General features: G+C 34.5%; 1 protein-coding gene across 5 annotated transcripts in view; it reads right to left on the reverse strand.

The window, feature by feature from the left end:
* The window catches only part of VRK2 (vaccinia related kinase 2), a 116255-nt gene that overhangs the window by 14126 nt on the left and 77548 nt on the right, over positions 1 to 24581 (reverse strand). For all 5 annotated transcript variants that reach the window (XM_011997795.1, XM_011997791.1, XM_011997793.1 and 2 more), the window contains 4 exons: positions 21522 to 21654; positions 12819 to 12939; positions 9866 to 9924; positions 5793 to 5959 (listed from right to left, as the gene is read on the reverse strand). In XM_011997795.1, coding sequence (XP_011853185.1) covers positions 5793 to 5959; positions 9866 to 9924; positions 12819 to 12939; positions 21522 to 21654 — 480 coding nt within the window. The remainder of the gene's footprint in view (positions 1 to 5792; positions 5960 to 9865; positions 9925 to 12818; positions 12940 to 21521; positions 21655 to 24581) is intronic.

Genomic DNA, 24581 nt, shown 5'->3' on the forward strand with positions numbered 1-24581 from the left:
TTGCAAATGATTCATTATTAACCTTTGCTGGGAGTGTATCCAGTATATCTTTGTAGTTTAAATTCTTATTAATTAAAATCTTAGTTTTCTATCATTGAAGTGAGCCTAATTAATGTGAATATATAAAAGGAGCTTGTGATGTTGCTTGTATTTTTGTGCAGGTAGTTTAACCTTTGAGCAAGATGAATAACAGTTCATGTCATCGAATACTGTGTACCAGTATCAGAGGTTAAGTTCTACAACAAGCTTGCTGTCTCTAAGGTTTCTTTTTCACACCATGGTGATATCTGGGAGATGGCTGACTGTCAATAACCTTGAAGTAGACTCAGAAATAGAAGGGCAGAACCCACAACACTGTTGGAAGATTGAAAGCTACAGTGAAGGTCCTTACATGAAGTATTTGTTCAGCAGCTTCATGTTTATAGCAGCAGAAAGTGCCATCACCTTTTTTTCATGAGTTAAATAGGGGGCAGAAGATAGGAAGAGCACAAAGGGGAAATAATGGAGGAGTCAGTGCCAAAATAGAGAATGAATTACATTGGCTGGGCAAGCAGAGCCTTAATTTGTAGTCTCTCAATTTTTAGCTTTTATCGCCAAGTGTGTTCACTCCTTCCCTTTAAAGAATGCTGGTGTTTTGTGGCTAAACCTAAATTGTCACAACACTACTCTATTCTACCCTCCTCCAGGATCCCAGCTTATAAAAGGATGGCAAAACCACTGCCTTTCAGTAACCTGAAAGTTGGAAATGTTTCTTAATCATGCAGGGATTCTTTATTTTCACCACTCAACCCTCTCAAACTATTGGGAAAATTTATGTCACCATCTTCTGAGCCACTTTCCGCTGAAGTCATCTTGGTAATAAATGTACCTGATACCATTAGTATGAAACGAAGGGTCTCCCATGGTTCTTGCACACAGTTTTATCCTATTAAAACATAGACTTACCAATTATTGTGAAAATGTGTTCCATGTTATAAAGGGTTAGATGAGATTTGCCCTCCCAGCTTTATTGAGATATAACTGACAATAAAAATTATATTTATTTAAGGTATACAATGTGATGTTTTGATACATGTATACATTGTGAAATGAATACCACAATCAAGTTATTAACACATCACCTCACATAGTCACCATTTTTTTGTGTGTGGTGAGAATACTTAAGATCTACTCTCTTAGCAGATTTCAAGAATACAATACAGTATTACTAACTACAGTCACCATGCTGTATATCAGATCCCCAGAACTCATTCATCTTATAATTGAAAGTCTTTACCCTTTGACTACCATCTCCCCATTTTCCCCAACTCTCATTCCGACAAATACTGTTCTACGCTCTGCTTTCATAAGTTTTTTTTTTTTTTTTTTGATTCCACATATAAATGAGATCATACGGTATTTGTCCTGTGTCTGGCTTATTTCACTTAGTATAATGTTCTCCAGATTCATCCATGATGTTGCAAATGTCAGGATTTCCTTTTTATGGCTGAATAATATTCCATTGTGCGTGTGCGTGTATATATATGTATATATGTATGTATATGTGTATCGTATGTGTGTATATATGTATATATGTGTGTATATGTGTGCATATATATATATGTATATAAATATACATACACACAGACACAATATATATATAAATAAAATACACTTTGTGGATAAAGAAAATGCGTTCTATAACCACAAATAATATTGTGGTTATGGATCACACTTTATCCATTCACCCACTGACATACACTTAGGTTGTGCTGTATTTTGATTATTGTGAATAGTGTTGTGATGAACATGGGAGTGCAGATACCTCTTTGACATATGGTTTTATTTCCCTTGGATACATACCCAGAAGCAAGGTTGCTGGTAGTTTTATTTTTAGCTAAGATATTATTGAAGTTTTTAGTGCCTCCTAGATGCTAGGCATTTTAGGTATAAGAGTTTTTGCCCTGGAAGCCTCTGACGTATAAGCAAAATTTGGTATAATATATTCACTCCTCTGTGAAGGTTCCTGGAAGAGATGGTGCCTCCTGGATCTGCTGTTAGTTGGCTGAATGGTTAGGTTGCACTGCCGTGGGCACTTCTAGCTACTAAACGAAATGATAGCAAATTTATGGAAAATTCTATTTCTAAGGAAACTTTTAAAATTGTAAGAGTGAAGTGGATGACAGTGAACACAGTGAAACTTTTTCTCAAAGACAGAAAAGTAAATATAGAAAACACCCTGGGCATCCCTTATAATAGAAGGATACTATACAAATGTATGACATTTTCAAGAAAGTAGCTATGAAAATGAGGTAGTTTTTATTTAATTTTCCATTGGAACTTCACACTGTTCTATAAAATCAAGAACACCTTTGGACTCCTAAAAATTAATAAATCAAAAATGTGCTTCTAATTAAGAATCTGTATTTCACTATCCTCATATACAGAAAATAAGGAGAAGTTCATAGAATTATTTTGAGACTTAAAGCTTAGGAAAAAATTTTGTAAACTGTTAAATTCTATACAAATAATACTACTACCAATAATAACATACTCAACTCTGGATATGCTATGGAAGCCTCAGATGTAAGGTAAATGAAGGGACAAACTTTTATTGTCTGCCATGCAGTATAGCTTGAACATTTTAGCTCTGACCTGCAGCTACTTCTCTGCCTAGGTAAAGCATTTAGGAAGGATGGGAGGGCTCATTATGCCCAAGTGTCTGCACTCTTACAACATATTATATAGTATATGACTGTATATTGTATATATGACTCAAGCACCATAGTAAGGTGGGAGTCATTGATAAATGGATAAAAGGACCCTCTGGCTCTTGAAAAGTAGCTTTTTCAAGGGTTGTAATGGGGCCTTTAGTAATGCTCTTTTCCAACTTGGCTTTAACATTCCCATCTGGGAATTCTAGAGCTTTAGCTCAGCTCAATAAGCATTCTTACTGAAATATTGTTTCTTTCAGTGAATTTTAGAAATTAAATCCTAGTGGGTGGCATAAAGAGACTGTGATGGTCTTGATGAGACAGTCTTCTAATTTGATTGGCGGTGCTAACTCAGGAGCCCCCAGAACTACTAGCAAGTTACTTCAGTTTTACATCCCTCATTTTGATTCAGGCAAATGCCCCCAAAGATTTGTTTTTCATGACGAAATATCAATATCACTACTCTCTTGACAAAAATTCATTTCCAATTTAACTCCAATAACAGTATTTGAGGACTTCCTTGTTCAGGTTTACAGAGAACAGTTTATAATGTCTAGTAAAATCTAGTATTGGAAACAAAGAAAAAAGCTTTTTCTTTTGCAAAAAGGTGATGTAAGTTTGGTGAGATTCTTATGGTAATGTGCTACCTTCTAATACCTAATCAAAATACGTTTTTCTTAAAAATACTATATTTCCCTCTGTATAAGTTTCACTTGTTATTAGCAAAATAACATTTAAAAATGTAAACAGTTATAACTTTTTTCCCTTGAATACTGAATGATGGTAACATTTTATTTACTTATATATACCTTTTCTGGTCCAATGTCTTCTTTTAAAATATGTTTGTCCAAAAAATATATTAGTCCAGAGTTCATTCACTAGTCTGTTAAATATCTCTATAAACCAAATACTTAACTCCATATAACTATAAACCCATTTATAAAGTAACAAGAAATGATTTTAGTTACTAATAAGGGGATTCTGTCTGTGACTAAAAAGAAATTTGGAGCCATGTGATTGATATGCATTTTGGAATGATTTTTGTTATGGAAGCAATCTATTGTGGAAATCATCCTATACGTGCATCATTCAGGGGAACTGGGAACAGGACAGTTTATACTGTCATACCTTGCATTTGAATATTTTCGGGTTTGGTTTTTGTAGCATTGCAAAATCTGTAAACTTTGAAAATTAAGATACTTAAAGTTTAGCCACATATGGTAAGCCCATATCTTATGCTATCATTATTAAATAAATGTGTGCACTTAAAATACTAGAGAAATAAGTAATAAATAAATATTGATCTGCTGCAAAATATATCCCGAAATCATCTTCCTGTCTACACATCCAGGCTGATCACATTTCTTAGCAGAAATTAGCGTAGGTCCTAAAAGCATATATTATTTTTAAGTGCTTTTTTTACTCATAAGCAAAATTCTCCAATCAAAAGGAGTAAAATATTCTTGATGGAGGCTCACTGGGAAAAAGTGTTTTATGTTCTATTCTCTACATATAAAAATGGTTTCACAACAAACACCCTTTGAATTTGATGAAACTGAAAATTCTGGCGGATAATAATTAGAATTTTATATCAGAGGATATAGCTATCAGTTTTTAAAATGGCTTTTATATTTCAATTAAGTTTGTGAAACTGAAAAACTACAAAAAGGGAAAATCTACTTAAATTAGCGTAGATTAAGTGGTGACCATTATTGCAACGAAAATACTATGTCAAGGAAATGGCTCTCTGTTTTGTTGCAAAAGTGATAAAAACACGAAAGTCAATAAAACTGTTAAAGTAAGTCTCAGTAATTACCAAGATCAAAATCCAGTGGCTTTTTATTAAACATGAACTTTTGTTCTGCCTTCTGCAATACGTAAATAGTGCTGACAATTGGTTTGTGAGGCACTTGCTACAATAAAATCTAATTGTATCATGAGAGAAAGGTGACAATCAGGAGATCATGAAAAAATTACATATTCTCACTGGTAGTTAATTAGCCATGCAAAACCTCCTCAAACAGATATTCTCTTCTATTAGGAATGATTACTATGCAGGCCTACAGATGTCAATACCACAGTCATTCAAATACTTCTTTTCCTACTAATTGAAGGTTGTAAAGCTCTGGTGCCAAGGTTTTGCTTCCAAAGAGCTAATTTATGACTAGAAGGATATTTTATGTCTTCAGTTGCAGCAACTACAAAATTCAGCAAATCAGAACCATCTGTGCACTGATACTTGACTCACCATTCATCTAGCAGCCTATCAGTCACATTAGTTTGCATCCCGCATTCTTGGCTCATGAACACATGTGATGATCCAAAGTTCATAAGAAATATTAAAAATGAATGGCATCCTGACCCTATCTTATTGTACATGCATCAGGAAAAAATGCCATCCACACTTTATTTTTGCATATGGATAGTGGTCAAGGAAGACATGGATGCTGCGTTGCCTGTCCACTAATCTTGCTAATAATGGCAGTCTAAGATTTCCACCACCTGCTTAAAAATGCTCGAAATCTTAATTCTTTTTTTTTTTTTAAGTTGGTGTCGGTCTTTTGGAAGATGGCAGACTAAAAGAAGAGGTGTAACTTTTAAAAAATGGTTTTTTTCTTAACGTGGATCTCTGGCATAAACTCTTTTATTTTCTGTAAAGAATTGTTTCCATGGATTGAAATATCAGCACTTACAAATAATCTGCTTAAATCTAAGACTATTATCACCACCAAATTATGGCCAAATTGGTAGGCAAAAACAGACGGCAATATCTATTGAAAACCTGGAGAAAAAAAACAAATCATGGCTTTCTCATGAATAACATCAGATTAGCCTTTACGCTAGTCACATCTCTATGACAGTAGTGACTGCTTGCTTTCTTTCACAGTACATAGTAGGCCACAGATCCTATTTTTCTCTGTGAGACAACAGGTCAAAATAACTTGGATCAAACTTTCTTGGTGCTGAGTTAGGGGAAATGGGAGTTAAATATAAGGAAGAAGAAAGCTGTCAGACTCATTTTGAGACCTAAAACAACTTCATTCGATAGAAAAGTATCATAGAAGGTAATCATAGGATAGCAGGGATTATGTTACTTACTTTTTGACTGTTTGGAGTATGGACATTTATACTCTGTCCTTTTGTGGAAAAGTCCAGTGATCCCAAAGGTATTCCATCAGGGTTCAAAATTTTCTTGAGCGCTTGATAGTTTGGCTTTTCATCATAGGCTAAACTATGAGCACATACCAAAAATTGGGCTATTTCACCTGTGAATTAGTAAATTTTTTACATGTTATTCACAATTGGCAAGAATTGTCAAGACTCCAAAAATTTCAAAATCTTTCTGTTATCTCTTTGTCTTTTACACATTTACATCTGAAGAAACCAAAAATGAACAATTCAATGAAAATAACTTTTTAAATGATATTCAAAAATGACTGAAATATAGCGACCTACAGAATTGATGAAACTAGTAATGTTTTTAACATATTTTTGTTGATACGCTTACAATTCACTGATCTTATGAAGTATATTTTAATAATCATAGTGATTATGATTTATGAGGTGCAACTAGTAAGGACTACATAAATAATACAATCGACCATACTTCATACTTTATGTTGAACCTCTAAAAGTTCAGTTAAAGTGTTACTATAAACCTCTTTACTTCGAAGGAAAAAAACCTGCAAATTTTTATTAAGGCTTTGATTTTGGGATTATAGCAGTATATTTAGAAATGACCTTGAATTCCATGTTGTTAGCTAAGATTGACTTTAGAATGCATGAAACCTCCCTTATGTCCTCCATACCTAGCTAGCCTGGTACACAGCCTTGTGTTTTTGATTTTAGAGCAGTGGGAGGAGAAGTTGCCATCTTTTATTTTTTCCCTAGTATAAAGAAATGTTCCCCTAGAACTACATAGTAAACCCCGTTCCCCCAAAAAGGTTAAGAACTACCAACTTCTAAATACAAACAGAATTAGTAACCAACAGTTACAAACATCACTGCATTAAAATATTTGCAGTTTGCATTTCTTTTTCATGTTGAGGTTCAACCTAAAATTGGAATAGAAGTGGTGATAATACCAAATACTATTTAAAAACTGGCATGTTTTCATTTGTTCACAGAGATATTTAGATATGCCTTTCCTTTTCAAAAATATATTACTGACTCAAACTCAAGTACTTCTTACTTTCTCACTTGGTTGCCTATATCCATGGTGGGAAAACCTGGGAAACTTCATGGGTTGGCAGGAGTGACTTCCTAATCCTTCACTTCCCCTCCAGGCCTACCTCCACTAAAAAGAAAGGAAAACTGCAGAGGCACTGGGTTTCACTCCCTATAGAGAAAAATTCCAGAAGGAATAGTCATCATCGCTTTCTCTCTATTAAAGTTAAGAGTGATCACTTTCACCATATAGTCCAGAGCTATTTCCTGGGAACATGAAGCTAACGTGATTAAAATGTGAACTCTTGGCTCTGGGCTTTTTTTCCTGGACACTGTAGCAATTATGCAACCTATTTTTTTATCTCTGATTTTTTTTTTTTTAAATCAAATTCTGTTATCTAGCATTCAGTCAACCAGATCTCTGTTAACTAGCAAGTGCTGCTATTTTATCACGATATTTATAACTGATGCTTCATGCAGCCCCTTCACAGGGGCTGGGGGCTATCCAATTTCTAAAGGGATGATTAAAAAAAAGATTAACTTCACTACTACTTTAATATAAATATTGTTGTTTTATGGTCCTTTGAAGATTGGTAAGTCAAGTTTGGTACATATTACAATTCCATTAACCAGAATATCCAAAATGAGGAAGAGAGTTGAATGTGTTGGGAACAAATCACTGTTACAAGACAATGGAAAACTCCTGGCACTCCACCAACTGATAGCAGCTGTGCTGCAAAGCCTTCATGGGACTGGGGTTTGGAAAAATGAGGTACCAGTGAGGTAGGAGGGGGAGAAAATAAAAAGAGCCATTTCCATTATAAATTTATTATTACAAACCTGAAGCTTTGACTATTGTGATGTAATACTGGTTTAAATGTTAGTCTTTCAAGATCTGGATTTATTATATTAAGTACATTTTAAAATTTACGAGCATATTGCCAGAACTATAAAGCAAAATGCCTTTAGTATGAAATTACGATATTTTTAAATCATCTGCTTTTTAAGCCATTGAAATATTAAGTACCATTACTATCAAGAGATAGAAACTTTTGAAACTATTATTATTATGCTTAGTTGGACATGTATGCTGCAAATTTCTTGGCTGTTTTATTTCATAATGTTTCAGTAATAAACTTTTGTAAATCAGTTCCTTCATTTTCATGGTTGTGTTCTTCCTAAGTACAACCTCCTAATTTAAGAGACCTTCATATAATATTAAAGTTTCAACACTTTTTGGTTTAGAAACAGAAATCTGCATTTTATAATTAATAGTACGGATTCAGTAAAATGGTTTGTACTGAGAAACAAAAACTGGGCGTGTCTCCCATCTAGATTACTCATCTGTCTCAAATCTTTTAACAATAGAGTATGACAGAATATACACTGCCCAGAAGCATTTGTCTTTTACAATTCAGGGCAAAATATATATATATTTTTAATGACATCTTCCCATCTCTTTCTGTCCAGTTGACTAAAACATAAATTATACGACTTGGTAAAAATGCCAATAAGGGCCAGGCGCGGTGGCTCACACCTGTAATCCCAGCACTTTGGGAGGCCAAGGTGGGTGGATCACGAGGTCAGGAGTTCGAGACCAGGCCTGGCCAATATATGGTGAAACCCCGTCTCTACTAAATATACAAAAATTAGCTGGGCGTGGTGGCATGTGCCTGTAGTCACAGCTACTTGGGAGGCTGAGGCAGAAGAATCGCTTCAACCTGGGAAGGGGAGGTTGCACTGAGCCGAGATCACGCCACTGCACTCCAGCCTCAGTGACAGAGCGAGACTCTGTCTCAAAAAAAAAAAAAAAGCCGTTAAGAATATTAGCCAAAAAGGAGTATTGCCATTTTGACAAGTTATTGACAGTTATGAAAACAAAAATTTCATCTTGCAACCCATTCCCACAATGAGGATCTCTGTGTGTCTCCCTCAATCAGATGGAAAGTACTAGAGAAAGAGGAAAACAAAAGACTCACGTGAGGAAGGGCTTATTGGACTTGCAAATGGAGGGGGGAAGTAGAACTGGCTTACTCTTTCCTTACCTACACAAATCAAAATTTTGGTTTCTAGTGAAAGAAAGGCTGCGAATATAAGTTACTTAACTCTCAACTTCTCAACCAGATGGAAACAGATGCTATTTGACCTTAGCTAGAGAGGTCAGTGTACGTATCTACTTTCAGAAGTCAGCTAAAAGCTAACTTTGAGATTGCCCAATGTAAACAGAAAACAAGATTCACTCTGATTATCTGTCTTTGAGAAAAAGCAAGACTGATAGTGGGCACTGGCTTTTCCTTATAAGACAGTCTAACTCAATTGTTAAATTAGTGTTGAATAACATGTTGTGTATGCACATAAAAATGACAGGAATGTGGGTAATTACTAGTTGACATGCTATTTTATACAATATGTATTGATAACATTGTCAATTAAAAATTACATTGTATACTAACTTGAAAACATGAAAATACGAAATATACCTCCAAATCCCAAAATCATATGCCTTTGCTAATAAAAAATTTTTTTTTGCTGGCAGTTCAGTCAGCATAATACTGTTCTAAATAGCATTCAAGTGTTTAATGATTTGGTTTTTTAAATGACTGATTAAAAGTCGTTTTTCGTTAGGTCAACTTTATCTTCTTTCAACAGTATATAGATGAACAAACCAGGAAGTCTTAACTCTAGAAATACCAGACATAGGTGACTATTAAACCTGGGAATGATTCTCAAAATAGATATCTTAAAAAAAAAGAGAGAGAGAAATGCACTAAGCAGAACCTAGAATTTTCCACCTCAATATCTTCTTTTGGGGTTCTCGTGTTCTAATGTTAAAGATGATCTAAACATTGTATTCTTTAGCAACTTATTTGCAACATGAAGTGTTCCCTCCTTTCCACCCTGATGGGAATAAGAGCAGGTGGGCTAAGCAAAAGCTACCAAACGAGAATGACAAATGTGGTGACCTGTAAATCTTAAGAGAAGGTTTAAGTTATTATTTGACTTACAGCAACTGCTTCCAGAAGGAGCCCATTTAAGCACTGACTGGGGAAGCTCATCCAATAGACTAAAACAAAATAAAGTAATGCACAATGAACATGTTTTCAACCCTGTGACTATTTTGACTAGAAAACAAAACTCTAACTCTGTGTTGGTAGCTTACCAAAATTGTGACTTTCAGTGCTTTTTTTTTTTGGTCATCCAACTATAATGGATAGGAAAGTAAGCAGAAGTAGAGAACCCTCAATGCCCATAAACTAATTTTATATCAATAACCTAGACTAATGTAGGGGCAGAAAGGTGTGATCTTTTTCCTCACCCACCATAAGGGTTGCAGCCAACATTCCTATAACAAAAGACAGGTTAACAGGAGAAAGTATAACAAATTTATTTAATTAAAGTTTTATATGATACGACTTGAGAAATGAAGACCAAAGACCCAAGGAAGTCTATCTTTATGCTTAGGTTTGATGAAGAATAGTCAGCTGTGTAGGAATGTGACTGGACAAATGGGTATGTTCTAATGATACTGAACTGGGGCAGGGGGATCCAGCAAGGCCTGTCCATATTCTTGTTGATGTGTGTAGCATTTATTCCTCCTGGGGACGGGGCAGGACCCCTTGGGAATGAGGGTCTTCAAGGGAGAAGGGAGAAGGTGACCTTTCTAGGTTTAATGCCTTGCTTGGGGTACAGGGGTTCTAGTTTCTATAACCTGCTTTGGTAAAGAGGAATTCTGGTTTCTATGACTCTCTTCTTGGGAGGAGAAGGGATGGGAGACAAGAGGGCAAGAGAAGGTCAGAGAGAAACTTGGCTTCTGAGGTGGCTTCTGGGGCCATCCAGTCTTTCAGTTCAAAGGTCTCAGCATGCCAAAGCACCACACTTTGTGGTATTGTTCTCTAAGCCCCAATATTAAACAAAATGGAATTATAGGAATTATGAATGCTTTAACTCAAAGTTTATATATGCAGAAACACAGAAGTAGTAATATTTACCGTGATTTTTTTTCTCAAAAACAGCAATAAAAATTCATGCAAACATTGTATCTGAAGTATATATGTGCATTGTTCTCCACTGGGCAATATTTTATGCTGTCCCATGGTTAAACAGGTTTGTAGGATGCTCAACTGGTAAGTATAATGCAAATATTCCAAAATCTAAAAAAATCTGAATTCTGAAACACTTCTGGTCCCAAGCATTCCAAGTAAGGAATACACAACCTATAAAAACATTCAACTAAAATCATTTATATGTGTGAGTGAGTCACCACCTCTGGCATAGGCAGTAGCAACAATACACACATTGATCCAGTAGCACGCTATGTCAGGAAAATAAAAGGCATAAGGAGATACAGTGTCTTGGTTGAATATACAATCACGCCCTTATGGGGAATTTCAGTGTCATACCTTCTCAGCAAGTTGAATAAATTATGATTATGTATTATGTACTATAACAAGTTTGAAAATGTCTATGGTTTATCTGAATTACAAACTTCATAATATGATATTGGCTTTACTAGTCTATAGGTTTATATTATTAATCAAGTCAAAATGAAGATATTAACATATGTAGGAGTCCCCAAAATGTAAACAGAAGTTACATTTGATGTATTAGTATTATATTTTATTTTACATGACATCCTATTATACATAAATATGCATAAATAGGTATATTCATTATAGATACCTACAATGAATGTATCTATATATGCATATTGATAAAAAATTAAAGCAAGTCATATTAGTCTTATTAAAAAAACAAATATACAATCATTAGAATTAAAATGTTAGTTTTTTAAAATAGCATCATTACTTTGTTACATTATTGTAATTAGGTAAACTGAGTTGGAAAATTAAATACAGAAACTGTTTATATATTCCCATCACTGTGTTTTGACTTGACCCATATTTCGAAATGTTACATGAAAGTTAATATAGACACATCAATTACTGCAGTAAATAACTGATTTAGTTCTAATATAGACTTATATAAATACGTTTTAGTTTTGGGTAAGGGACTAGGATGATCAAAATTCTGAGTGGAGAAATATTTCATATATGTCAGTATTTACAAACGTAATACATATTTTTCTGAATCTGCAGGCTAATCTTTCTCATTATTAAGAACTGATGCCACACTGAATTTAAAGATAGATTTCTATGAATCAGTTAATTTTCCCCTAGCTTTGTACTCTTCTGTTGAGATTGTCCTACTTCAAACTTAGCTTAGCTGCTGCTTTTGCTACCTGTGGATAACTACTGTTAAGCATATCTTGGTATATAATGAAAAACTGGCTATTCTGTGCTCTATGCAATTGACTTTTTCTTATGCCTGATCAGAGAGAGAATTGTAGAACAGTAACATACTCTGTTCTTAGTCTGACCTAATTTTTATGCTAGCCAAATCCAGGTAATAAAAACTGAATGTAGAATATTAAAAATGTTTATGTGGCTACAAGATTATCTCATGTAAATAGCTCATGTAAAAATTTTCTTTCTTAAGAAAGAAAACTTACTTCCTCCAAGACAGAAATAAGAGGTATGTTGCTCTCACTTGAAAAATATAAGCCCCATTTGTCCCTTTTCACGTTGCTGTTTTACATAGTTAATATCAATCATACCCGGCTCAGACTACTTCAGCATACTTGTACAATGCTAATTTGAAAATACTCTTCCTTGAAAACACTACCACCTAGAATCTAAGCTTTGGAAAATACCATGTAAAGGAACAGATATTTCACTTTATATTTTGCACTGTAATTCAAGTACATATCTTTTTATAAGGTTATCTTAATGGATTTTATGTGATAGTTGTTTGGTTTTTTAAAACATATTTTTCAAACTAACGAAATTTGCTTTGGTTGTCATGTTGGGAGAATGCCAGTCTTCTCCATGTTGTTAGCTCCCTTTAATGTATCCCTTCAGACCTGCTGCAGTACATGATGAAATACTTGAAAATCTGTACTTTGTTTTAGCAGTCTGCACAGCCACAGGGTCCTTCAGGCTCTGTTCCCAGGGAAGTTTCCCACACAACCACCGCAGCATGCAGTAGCCAAGGATCTCAACGTCACTTCGTCTGGACAGGGCTATAGGAGTAAGCATTAGAGAAAGATGAGGGATAAGCAAGTCCTTGAAAAATGGAGAAATCTTTGGGTGAACTACTATTGATGAAATATGAAAAAGCCAAATAGGCAAAGTGTTTTATTTGTTCAGCTGGAATAAAACTTAAACGCCCAAGCATTTGGCCCCAGTCCACAGACAGGCAGTGACTGGTTGCTGTTGAAAGTAAGGGTCAGTTTCCTCACCTCCTCCAACTTCATCTTTCCTTAGTCTGGCCTGTCACATGAACTTGATCCCCATGGCCTCTGACATGATCCAGACAACCCATAACCCAGCACCAACACTTTCTCAAAGAGCCAAGCAGTAAAACAAAGAAATAAATGTCTGCAGCTAAATTGCTAACATATGTTCCAGGAAGTCCATAGGGTCTGCATTGGTCATGCAGAGACCCTCTGAGTGCAGACTAAACATTGATGGCCTTTCCTGTTCCACTCACACTAGCAGCATTTTCAGTTGGAAGAATATGACAAAACTGCCATCTAGTGTGCAGTATTAAAAAATGGGTCTTTCTGAAGATTTTTCAATCACATGAAAATACAATAAAAATATGTCTCCTGCTTTGGATACAGGGTTCTACAATTTTACAAATATTATTTCTAGATATAAGCAGCAGCAAGCTAAAATTCTGGTCCCATATCTATATAAAAGTGAGGCAACGGTATTGGAGGCTGGGGGGAGAGCCAAATAGAGGCTTTCAAAATTTAATATAAGATGGCTTTTCATAAAAAGTACATTAAAAGCACATTTTCAGGCCCTTGTATCATTTGTATCAAGCTATTAAATGCTGTAGACCAATTTAATAATTTAATATATATTTGTAAGTACCTTATTGAGAAGATGGACAATGAAACCTAGGAAATGTATGAAATATAACTGATACTTATTAACAAACACTGAAATAAGGATTAAAACATTAGCAAATACCCATAAAATAAACTCATTTTTATAGTCATTCAAAATTGTTATAAAACAATAGGCTGGTATTTACATTTCTATCATTACTTGAATGTTCATCTGTGTAGGGATATATAATCTCCTAAGAGCAGTAAGTGGCTGTTAAACCTGCTATAAACAAGTATCCTATTTTATTATCTTTCATGAAATAAACTCTGAAAAGTTACTCAGTGAACTTAGTTTTTAATTTAAAAAGTCATCTACTAAGAACAATGATGCCAGCACATTGTAACTACTTTTGGTTACCATGTATAAGTTATTATAAAAGCAGAAGACATGATTAGCTCTTACACTCTAACTGCTATTAGCGTATTGGATTATTAAAGGCCCTTCAATCTAGCAGAATGCTACAGTCCCATGGGTGCCATTTGCTTTCCGCACAAGCTTCAACAATGTCCTAATGCAAGACTTGGCTCTCACGTTAAAATAAAAACACAATCTCTACCACACTGTTCTGTAGTGATTTCTTCAGTAATAAATCTCCCATTAATAATGGAATGGTTCCATTTGTACAGATGTGTTCACAAGTCCCCTTTCTATTATGGCAATTCCTGATTACCATCACTTAAAAAAATTCATATCCTCTAATTTTCAAAAAATGATATTCTGGCACCATGTTTGGATGATATAAGCTACCCACAAGAGGCCCTTTGAGGAAAAACAATCAGAATTAAAATAGATTGAACTTTCCTAGCCATTTCCCCCACCCCCCAGCTGAGGGATTAATTGATATGAAGCTGTAAGTAATGACAAGTCATTTAGATTTCTGAAGCCAATCTTTCATAAACTGGTCTTCATTTGAAATAGCCCTTTGAGAGTTAACTTTACTTCACCATTATAGTTTGGGCTTACCTAATTAAAATACATTATCACATTTTTCAATCTTTTATTTTATTTTTTGCACATATGTATTAATAACTATGGTTAGGTGAATGTTTTACCACTGTTTACATCCAATAGTCACCCTTTCCTTTCCCCCCACTGAAGAGTGAGGGACTAAAAATGTTTCTAACTACATACCTCTACCTGAAATTCCCTCTCAGAAAAACAAATTGAAAAGTTTGACTTGTTTAGTGAAGTTAAAATCTTAGACTTTGACAATGATTGTCTTCTTTCCATCTACTGTACACAGAGGAGTAATTTTAATACCTGTTAATTAAAAACAAATATTCTGGATGACAATATTAAAATATATGTGTCCATGCATAGTTTACACAAAGAACTGATTATAGTCAGAGACTATTAGTGTCTAACTGTAAAAAAAAATTTTCAATTTGAAAGTTGTTTCTTTAATTATACAATTTTCAAATTCATTTTAAAACATGTTAAGTGAAGCAGTAAACAGAGCTCTGGACTAGGAATGAGATCCAATTCTTGCCCTGCCACTAATATTTTACATTTTCAGCTCTAAAATCAGATGATACTGTGCAATATATTTCTTTTTAATATATTTTCATTCATTTGAATAGACAATACATTATGCATTGTTCTGTTTCTGAGTCATGTATTTGCACAGTTTATTGTAATACATAGGATTCTTCAGTGGCATTTGGTAATTAATGTAATTACTGACAGTATATTTTCATACAGATGTCCTAAAATGAAGTGTTTACTTATCATTGCTTGGAACTGTAATGAGATTTAGTTATTTCTAAACTTTCTCAAGTTAGTTTCTAAATATTATTAATAGCATCTAACTTATATTGAGCTTACTAAGATGGAGTAATATACATCACTCTTTTTGTTGAAAGCCTGTGGTATTCTCAATTGTTCAACATTTCTAAATTATAAAGTACTGCCAAAGTAAAAACAATTAGAAAGAAATAGGCACAGGTGGGGATTTAAATTCTATTTAACTAGAAAGAAAATTTTAGAAATGGCTAATAGTAGAATGCATAATTAAAATAAAAACAATTGACGTGATTTATGGAGAGCTGCTACTGTGCCTGCTACTGTGCCTGGCACTCTACCTTTTTATTATTTCATCTAATGTTTCAAACAATTTAAAGTAAGTATTAGTCCTACTGACAACAATATGGAGACTCAGAGAGGTTAAATAATTTGCTCAATATCACAGAGCAAAAATTAATAGAGCTCGTCACTGAAATCCAAGTCTTTCAAAAACCAAAGCCTGTGCTCAATCTTATAATTACTTTGCTGATGGGCACGGTGGCTCATACCTGTAATCCCAGCACTGTGGGAGGCTGAGATGGGCAGATCACCTGAGGTCAGGAGTTCAAGACCAGCCTGGCCAACATGGCGAAACCCCATCTCTACTAAAAATACAAAAATTAGCCGGGCATGTTGGCACACACCTGTAATCCCAGCTACTCAGGAGGCTGAAGCAGGAGAATTGCTTGAACCCAGGAGGTGGAGGCTGCAGTGAGCCAAGATAGCACCACTGTGCTCCAGCCAGGGTGACAGAGACAGACTCCATCTCAGAAAAAAATAAAAACAAAAAAAAATAATAATTACTTTGCCTCCATCATTAGTTTTAACACCAAACAACATTAAACATATGACTTCCATAGTGAGGAAGGTATTTGAAGCAGGCATTTAAACTTAAAGCACCAACACATACTGACACAAAAATAGTGGTTTTGGCAAGGAATAAATAAGTGGAAGATCTGGGTATCTAAGCTGCATCACTGACCAAATTTTTCATGTTACTATCCTTTCATGAAATTATTTCTTTTAAGTTATTTCATTCCAATGAAGAAGGAGTAGTTAAAATATTTAACTATAAAGTGACAAATGGTCCTTCTGAACTGTTACAAGAACAACAGATAAGTTATCTTAGTGAACTAGTCCTTGGTCTAAAGACAAACTGGAATAAAACTAGCCCAATTCACCAAATGGACTGAAAGAGGAAGTGGGAGAAAAAGAAAAGTCTACATATTAATTCCAAGATTTATCTCCTTATTTGCCTAAAGTGTTTTCTGTTTCATTTTATTTCTTATACTGAGTAACATGGAGTATGAAGAAAAACAGGGTTCAGTAGGAAATAATAAAGTGAACTTGAAAATTTCTGCATCAAGCAGAGTTCAAATGCCCAAGATATTAATACATGTGCTCAGAACGACAGTAAGAAAGCAGAAAACATCTGAATAAGTGAAACATTCTGACAAAGTGAATGGTGACTATCTGCAGAACAAATTTAAAGTTTATTCTTAGTTTTCAAACTGGTAACCTATGCAATTCAGTATTTTGTCAATTCTGGTGTATAAAGATCCAGAATATTTTATGGTGATCATGACTTACTGCAATTTCAAAAAGGATATTAGGAAATATTAGGATGTAATGCGTCATATTTCAGATAAAATATTAAACCCAGGCCTCTCTTATTTTTTCAGTACCTTTTAAATTTTAAGCCCTAGTTTTGTGGGTGTGAAACTTAGGAAAAGTCATTCAATAGAGCAAATGTATCTTAGACTTGGCCAATGTAAGTATTCTTAACCCAACCAAAAGGCCAAGACATAAGTATTGCGTAAACCATGTCATTTCCCCAAATTTGGTAGCATGAAAATACATTCTCAGTTTATTTCACATACATTTTGTAAGTCGGAGTGCTAGATTAGAGGGAAATGAAACCATGAAAAAATAACACAAGACTTGGATTTCACATATCGTAGCAATTGGCAAAAATAAAAAAAAAAATATTCAATATATTTATTTCTTTGATACTAAATATATTGGATAAACAAATGGACATTTAAAATACAATTTAGATATATTTTATGGTCATCAAAGATGTCAAATTAAGATAGGTATTATAGACTCAATGCACAGGTCTGAAGTATTTAAAAAAGCTCAATATGTTAAATGCAGTGTATCTCTAGAGAAATTAGGTATTGACTGCATGCCTCAGTGAGTAGAAAAATCTACAAAAATCTATACCACACATTGATTCAAATATTGCTTTTTAACATTACTAAGAATGTAACAAATTTTAAAATAGTATATTTGACACAAATATAATTCTCTTTAAATATCAGGCAATAAGCCCAAAATATGTCAGTGTTTATACATGTTAGTTTTTATAAAGAATAAAAAAATTAATAATAGAAAAAATAAGCCCAACATATATTACTCTAATTTTATATTAAATGAAGCACTTTAGCCACTTACAAAAGTGACCTGAAGGTCACACAAGAGAATTGAGTTTGGAAGAATAACCACATTTAAAAAAAAAAACCATACAGATATGCAGATGTATAAGAGTTCTAGGAATAGTTATCCATCTATTCATCCATCTGTCCATCCATCTCTATACATCTCCATGCATATCTTTTGGTTTGTAATAACGTAATAGCTAATTTTTTTCCCTTTTAACTACCCTCCTTTTACGTAAATTTGAATTAGAAAATGCTTAGATGTAATGGCTGATTGGCAGCTTATACAAGTTCCTTCATTATAAAAACTCAATCCATAGAAAAAAGAGATTTAGCTTGAGTTTTTTAATAACCTGCTACAAAAAGTAGCACAGAACAGACAGTCTGATCTGGCTAACAGTAGTCTCTATTGAGTGGCTAACTCATAAGTCAGTTTTACATTGAAGCTTGAGTATTTCTCTTCAGGTCTCTTGGCCTGACCAAGAGATAGACCTGACACTTGGCAAATGCTCTGGCACCTATAAGTTCTATATCCTAGTGAATTTTTTTTTTTTTTTTTTTTGCTCTTTATACTTTATTTTGCACTATTTTTCCTCAGTATTTGATCTCATAGTTGGACTGAAAAAAAATTTTTTCTAAGATTAAACTACATCGTAGCTGTATTGAAAGTAAACACATGAATATTTATGAATCTGACCTGCATTTTCCTATAGGCTTTATGGCATTGTTTATTCTGGTTTCTAGATATGGCTAAATGATTATTTATTTTCTAATAAAATCATCAACTGAAATGTTTTACTTTTGAAAATTAAATGTAAAATACAGGAGTGAACAGTATTCAGACATTTGAGGATATCATACCTTCCATTTTATATCCCAGACTAAAACGTCACGTTAAAATGTCAGCAAATATATATGTGGGTGTGTGTGTGTATATATACATATATATATATATATATCAATATGCCTAGAATTTTAGTGTAAATCCTGTTTAAAATACATTAAGGAAATCTACTATTTTATAGGAATCTGGTGAAACCTTTGATAAAAATGAATATCCATTCTATCATATAACTTTTCAGCAAATCCCAAAAATATTTAATGTAGGTTCTTCCCTGAATATACCTCCCAGGGATGTAATACCATCTTTCTGTGATCATTCTCAGTTCAGTCTTCTCCCCAAAGACCAAGGGTGGTGAAATCTTACCAACATATTCAACATGCATTAAGATTTTGGAATGAAAAATAAAAGTAGACTAAAAAATGAAAATGTGTTCATATCTTTCAAGAAGACAACACAATGAAAACGACACCTAAGCAATGAAATTAATTGAATAGGTCTTTCAGATTTACCACAGTCCAAACACTGACCATACTAACACATAACAACTCCACTTCTCCTTCCACAATCACAGTGGTTTCTTAGCAATTCCACTACTCAAAACTAGATCAGAGCAGTATTAGAACTACCAGTTGAAATAAATGACTCAAACATAAGTTGGTATCATTATTAATATAACTGGACCGATGCTTAAGAACATGTATGATGAATTTCCAGTTATACCATTATCAAAAAAGTACTGTTCCTAAAAATTCTATTAGGTATAACAGAATAAATCTGGCAAAGATGAAAAACAAAATTTCACTGAGAGTGAAAGAACTTTAGATTGGAAAAAAAAACCACTATTCATGAGCATTTAATTCTTACATTTCTTGAGTACTTAATTCTCACATTTCTTAATGTAAGATATGTCCTATATTATCTTTAAATTCTCACTAATTTATGAACAATGTGAATACTGAAAAATCATACAACACTGCAAAATTTCTTACTGATCATTACTTTTCTAACCAAACTATACTTGAAAAAAAAGTAGTCATTTTTTACCTTGATCAGGAATATAAAAGATAATTTTCATTTCAGAAAATTCAGCCTATGAATCTTTCTGAAAGAAGAAGTTATACTTGTTTTACTTTTGCATTGGCCTACCTTAAGCTAGTATGGGTTTTAATGCTCTGCAAAATGATCAAGACCCTCTACATTACATGGTCAATGGTCCTTTTAATAGAAAAGGCAATAATATACAGTTGTTTTCAACAACTAAAACTTGTTAGAAAGCATCAGTTTAGGGTAGCAGTTCAACAACCATTAAGAATTGCGAATATCTAACTGTCTTTTAGTGAAAACATGGTCCTTTCAAAGCTGTTTAAAAATTATTTGTTTGGTTTAGCATATTTGAAAATACTTTGTAAACAAAGTTTACAAAGAATATAATTTTGAAAGCCAAAGTTTTTCAATAATCACCATTTTTTTCACTAGCATAACATTAGAATTGACTTTTTGTCTTGCTGACAGAGCAACTAAGAAAGTACAGTTGCATTGACCATATTGATTGTGAACAAAGCAACCATCAGTGGGACTCGGCACCATATATTTTCAATATTGACCTCCTACTTCCTTTTCCATGGCTTTCTGGGTCGGCTATTGGATTTGGACTGCAGTGTAATAAACAGCTAAGGTTTAATTAATGGTAAATGAATACAAGACATAGGTTATGACTTTAACTAATTAGGGAATTGTTGAATTAAGTCTGCCTTGGAATGCAAGGCAGTACAATCAATATCCAATAAAAGGACTATGTATGTAATTTACCTGCAAATGTGTTTCCAATACCATCAAAGTGAGTTTAAATAAGTAAGATATATGAAAGGCGACTGGGAGAGATTTCCACAAATTAACACTTTATAGTTTCAGAAAAAATATCCTTATTGTTGAGAGATGGTATCTTCTAAAGCTTTGGTAAAGGTACAATGGAAAAACAGGAATAATTATTCACATGTGCAATTTTTTTTTTTTTTTTTCTGAGGGGTCTTGCTCTGTCGCCCAGGTTGGGGAGCAGTGGTGTGATTATGGCTCACTGCAGCAGCCTCAACCTCCTTGGCTCAAGTGATCCTCCTCCCACCTCAGCCTCACAAGCAGCTGGGACCACAGGCAAGTGCCAACCCTTTTGTATTTTTTTGTAGAGATGGGGTTTCACCATGCTGCCCAAACTGGTCTTGAACTCCTGGGCTCAAGCGATCCTCCTGCCTCAGCCTCCCAAAGTGCTGGGATTATAGGCATGAGCCACTGCACCTGGCCCCCGTGCAACTTTACCAAATCTGTAATATTCCCTTCAGTATAAACATTCAGTGCTGACCTCCAAGTTTTACCTATACAAACTGAGATTTTCTGGCCAAAATGAGCAAGTTTTGCTTACTTGACACATTTTTGCTCCTTCATCACTTGTCATAGTCTATATTTCTTTCCACTGTTAGAAGAAATATTCATTGGCATAACAGGAATTCACTACTTTTGATAAAAAATCTCACCAGTGCTCTTATGCTTCAAACTGACTATGCAAAGGTCATTTCATGCAGCCTCACTACCCTTGTCTCTAACCATTCTTCTGAAATAAAATAAGAAAAAGAAAAAAGAAACCCACCTACTCCCTTGTGGGCATCCAAGCTGGTAAACTCTATTGTCCCATTATGGCCTTTTCTAGGATTTTCCTGATACTGTTTGTGGTTCCCATTGGGACAATATCTGTAGGAAAGTCCATAATCTGCAAGATAAACCTGGAAGACAAGCACAGACAAATGAATAATGCCTTTGTCCTCTGAAAACATAACCTTTATAATTAAGTCTTAAGAAACTGATAGGTTAAGAGCAGCCTCAGATCTACATTTTATTAAACCAAATGGTGCCTTAGGATAAAATATGTACAGCTGGGGGCCATAATAACTAACTTTCCAACTTAAATCCTTTCTTCATCATTGGCATATCTTATTTCTGAGTTGACTTAGATTTTTAATCTTTTTATTTTGCTCCTAAATTTCCTTCCCTCCAGGTGGGCATCTAGACATCATAAACCACAATATGTCTTTTTATTTGTATTCACACAGTTGAGGAGGCTCTGCTTTTTCCTGTAACCCCTCCCTGAAACATAAAACTATTTCAAGCAGGAAGAGGAGATAAGAGCAAACATTCTAAAAAGATAAACTTGATTTTGAACAACATGGGTTTGAACTGCACAGGTCCACTTATATGCAGATTTTCTGCTGCTTCTGCCATACCTGAGATGGCAAGACCAACCCCTCCTTTCTCAGCATACTCAACGTGAAGACGATGAAGACCTTCATGATGATCCACTTCCACTTAATAAATAGTAAATATATTTTCTCTTCCTTATGATTTTCTTAACATTTTCTTTTCTTTAGCTTACTTTATTGTAAGAATACGGTATGTATAATACATAGAACAAAAAAATATGTATTACTCGATTGTTTATGCTATCAGGAAGGCTTCTGGTAAACAGTAGAATATTAGTAAAGTTTTGGAGTCAAAAATTAAAATTACGCAAATTTCTGACTGTGCAGGGGAGCAGGGGTCAGCACCCCTAACCCTGGCATTGTCATAGGTCAACTGTAAACCTAATGTTATGAGTCCCCTTTAACAGGAAACATAATGATAGTGAAGAGACTGTAGGAGGTAATGACTCGACCAAAACACAAGAAACACTATTATGTTATCTGTATTTATGAATGGAACATCAATGCAGAACTTTTGACCTTTCACATGAATCCATATTATCACTGTTATCTTTCTAAGTCAGTCAGAATTGCAAGCAGGGTCTCCAAACAGAATACAGATTGTTAAAAGTCAGATAGCAATTCAAGTGAATTTACCTCAGATTACTTTTGGAGAGAAAAGGAAGGGGGAGAAGCAGTTTTACAGACAGAGCATATATTGAATGGAGAAGTGTTTTGACTAGACATTTACTGTGACATGTAGTCAGAAAATAGTAGTTCCCAACTGTGGTTACCATTCCCCCTCCCCAGAAAAAGAAAGCAGTTTCAACTTGGAAAATGTATCATTTCATACACATTTCTTTTAAGATTAAGGGATTTAGGCAGTGTTTCATAATGCAGCTTCAAGACAATAGAGTATTTACCATATAATCTGCACTTTAAAATGTATCTATTAAGAGGAAATTCTGCATTTGAATTTTAGTTTAAGTTTTTGGTTTTAGGATAGGCTCAGTAAGAGATATTTTAAACTTTAAAATATAAACAGCACAGAGTTTTCTTCATTTGTTGGAGTAACTTGCAAGGCTGTCTGAAAACAAATATTTCAGTTTCTCTCTCTCTCCCACAGATGCTATCCCACAGATGCTTTCTTAACATGGCCTCAGAAGTAATTGACCTCTCTGCCCTAACTCAACTAGACACATCAGGATCAGATATGGAACAGGTTGCTTGCTTTCATTGTGTCTGATGCATTTTTGTCTTTATTTCAAGAACTAAACAGGCTTCACATTACAAAGCTGATATCCCAAAAATGAACATATTGGTAATTACACAAATGGAATTGTATTTTAATAGTTTACTATTTTAAAAAAGAGCCATGAAGCTTTTTTTATGTACTCACCAGTACAAAGAAATAAGACTTAAATTTTACGAGGTGCCTACTATGCACCAAGCAGTATGCTAAGTGCCTTACATCTACTGATGCTGCAAGTCCCATTATCTCCATTTTATTCATCTAGAAACTGAAGTTTAGTGAGGTTATGTGGCTTGTGTAGTAAAATGAAGTCAGGAATTTATGGCAATTCTGACTCTAGAGCTCTTACTCTCAATCACTGTTAAAGGGAAATAGTACCAGACGAGTTAAAAACATAAGATTTTATTCAAGACTATTGCAATAGGAGAGAGGCGAGTGCAATACGGACGAGAGTTTGAACTAAACTTCAGTGAAACAAAAGGTGGGAGTTTTAAAGCACTGGGGTGAGACAGCAGAAAAGTACCAAAGGATGTTACAGCAAGGCTGGTCAAAGTGATCATGCCATCTATGTTTGCTACTTGGTACTAAGGCTCCTACCTCCCACAATGATTAATACCCTGCAGAGGAATGACCATCTTGGGTTATACAACTGGCAGGTGGCTGATAGAAAACTTATTATCTCAAAGGGAAAGAAAAGAATTTATAATTTCAAGTATTCTTAAGTTAATGCTTTAAGAAAAGACGTCAGGGGCCTACAGTCAGGAAGAAGCCTGTCAAGTTGTGTCAAGCTAAGGGGAATACTAAGGCTGTCTCTGTCATCACTAAGCTACAGACCTCTGGGTTGTGCTAGGTTGCTCAAACATTGAAGGGCAGTATAGGGTTTATATTTAATATAAAGATGAAAAACTGGCCAGGCATGGTGGCTCATGCTTGTAATTCCATCACTTTAGGAGGCCAAGGTGGGCAGATCACTTGAGATCAGGAGTTCAAGACCAGCCTGGCCAACATGGTGAAACCCCATCTCTACTAAAAATATAAAAAATAGCCAGGCGTGGTGGCATGGTGGCATACGTCTGTAATCTGAGCTCCTCAGGAGGCTGAGGCAGGAGAATCGCTTGAACTGAGATTGAGTGAGCTGAGATTGTGCCACTGCACTCCAGCCTGGGCAACAGAGCAAGACTCTGTCTCAAAAAAAGAAAACAACAACAATTAAAAAAAAAAA

Source organism: Mandrillus leucophaeus, unplaced genomic scaffold, assembly GCF_000951045.1.
Source record: "Mandrillus leucophaeus isolate KB7577 unplaced genomic scaffold, Mleu.le_1.0 Scaffold547, whole genome shotgun sequence".
In the NCBI taxonomy this organism is placed as follows: Eukaryota; Metazoa; Chordata; class Mammalia; order Primates; family Cercopithecidae; genus Mandrillus; species Mandrillus leucophaeus.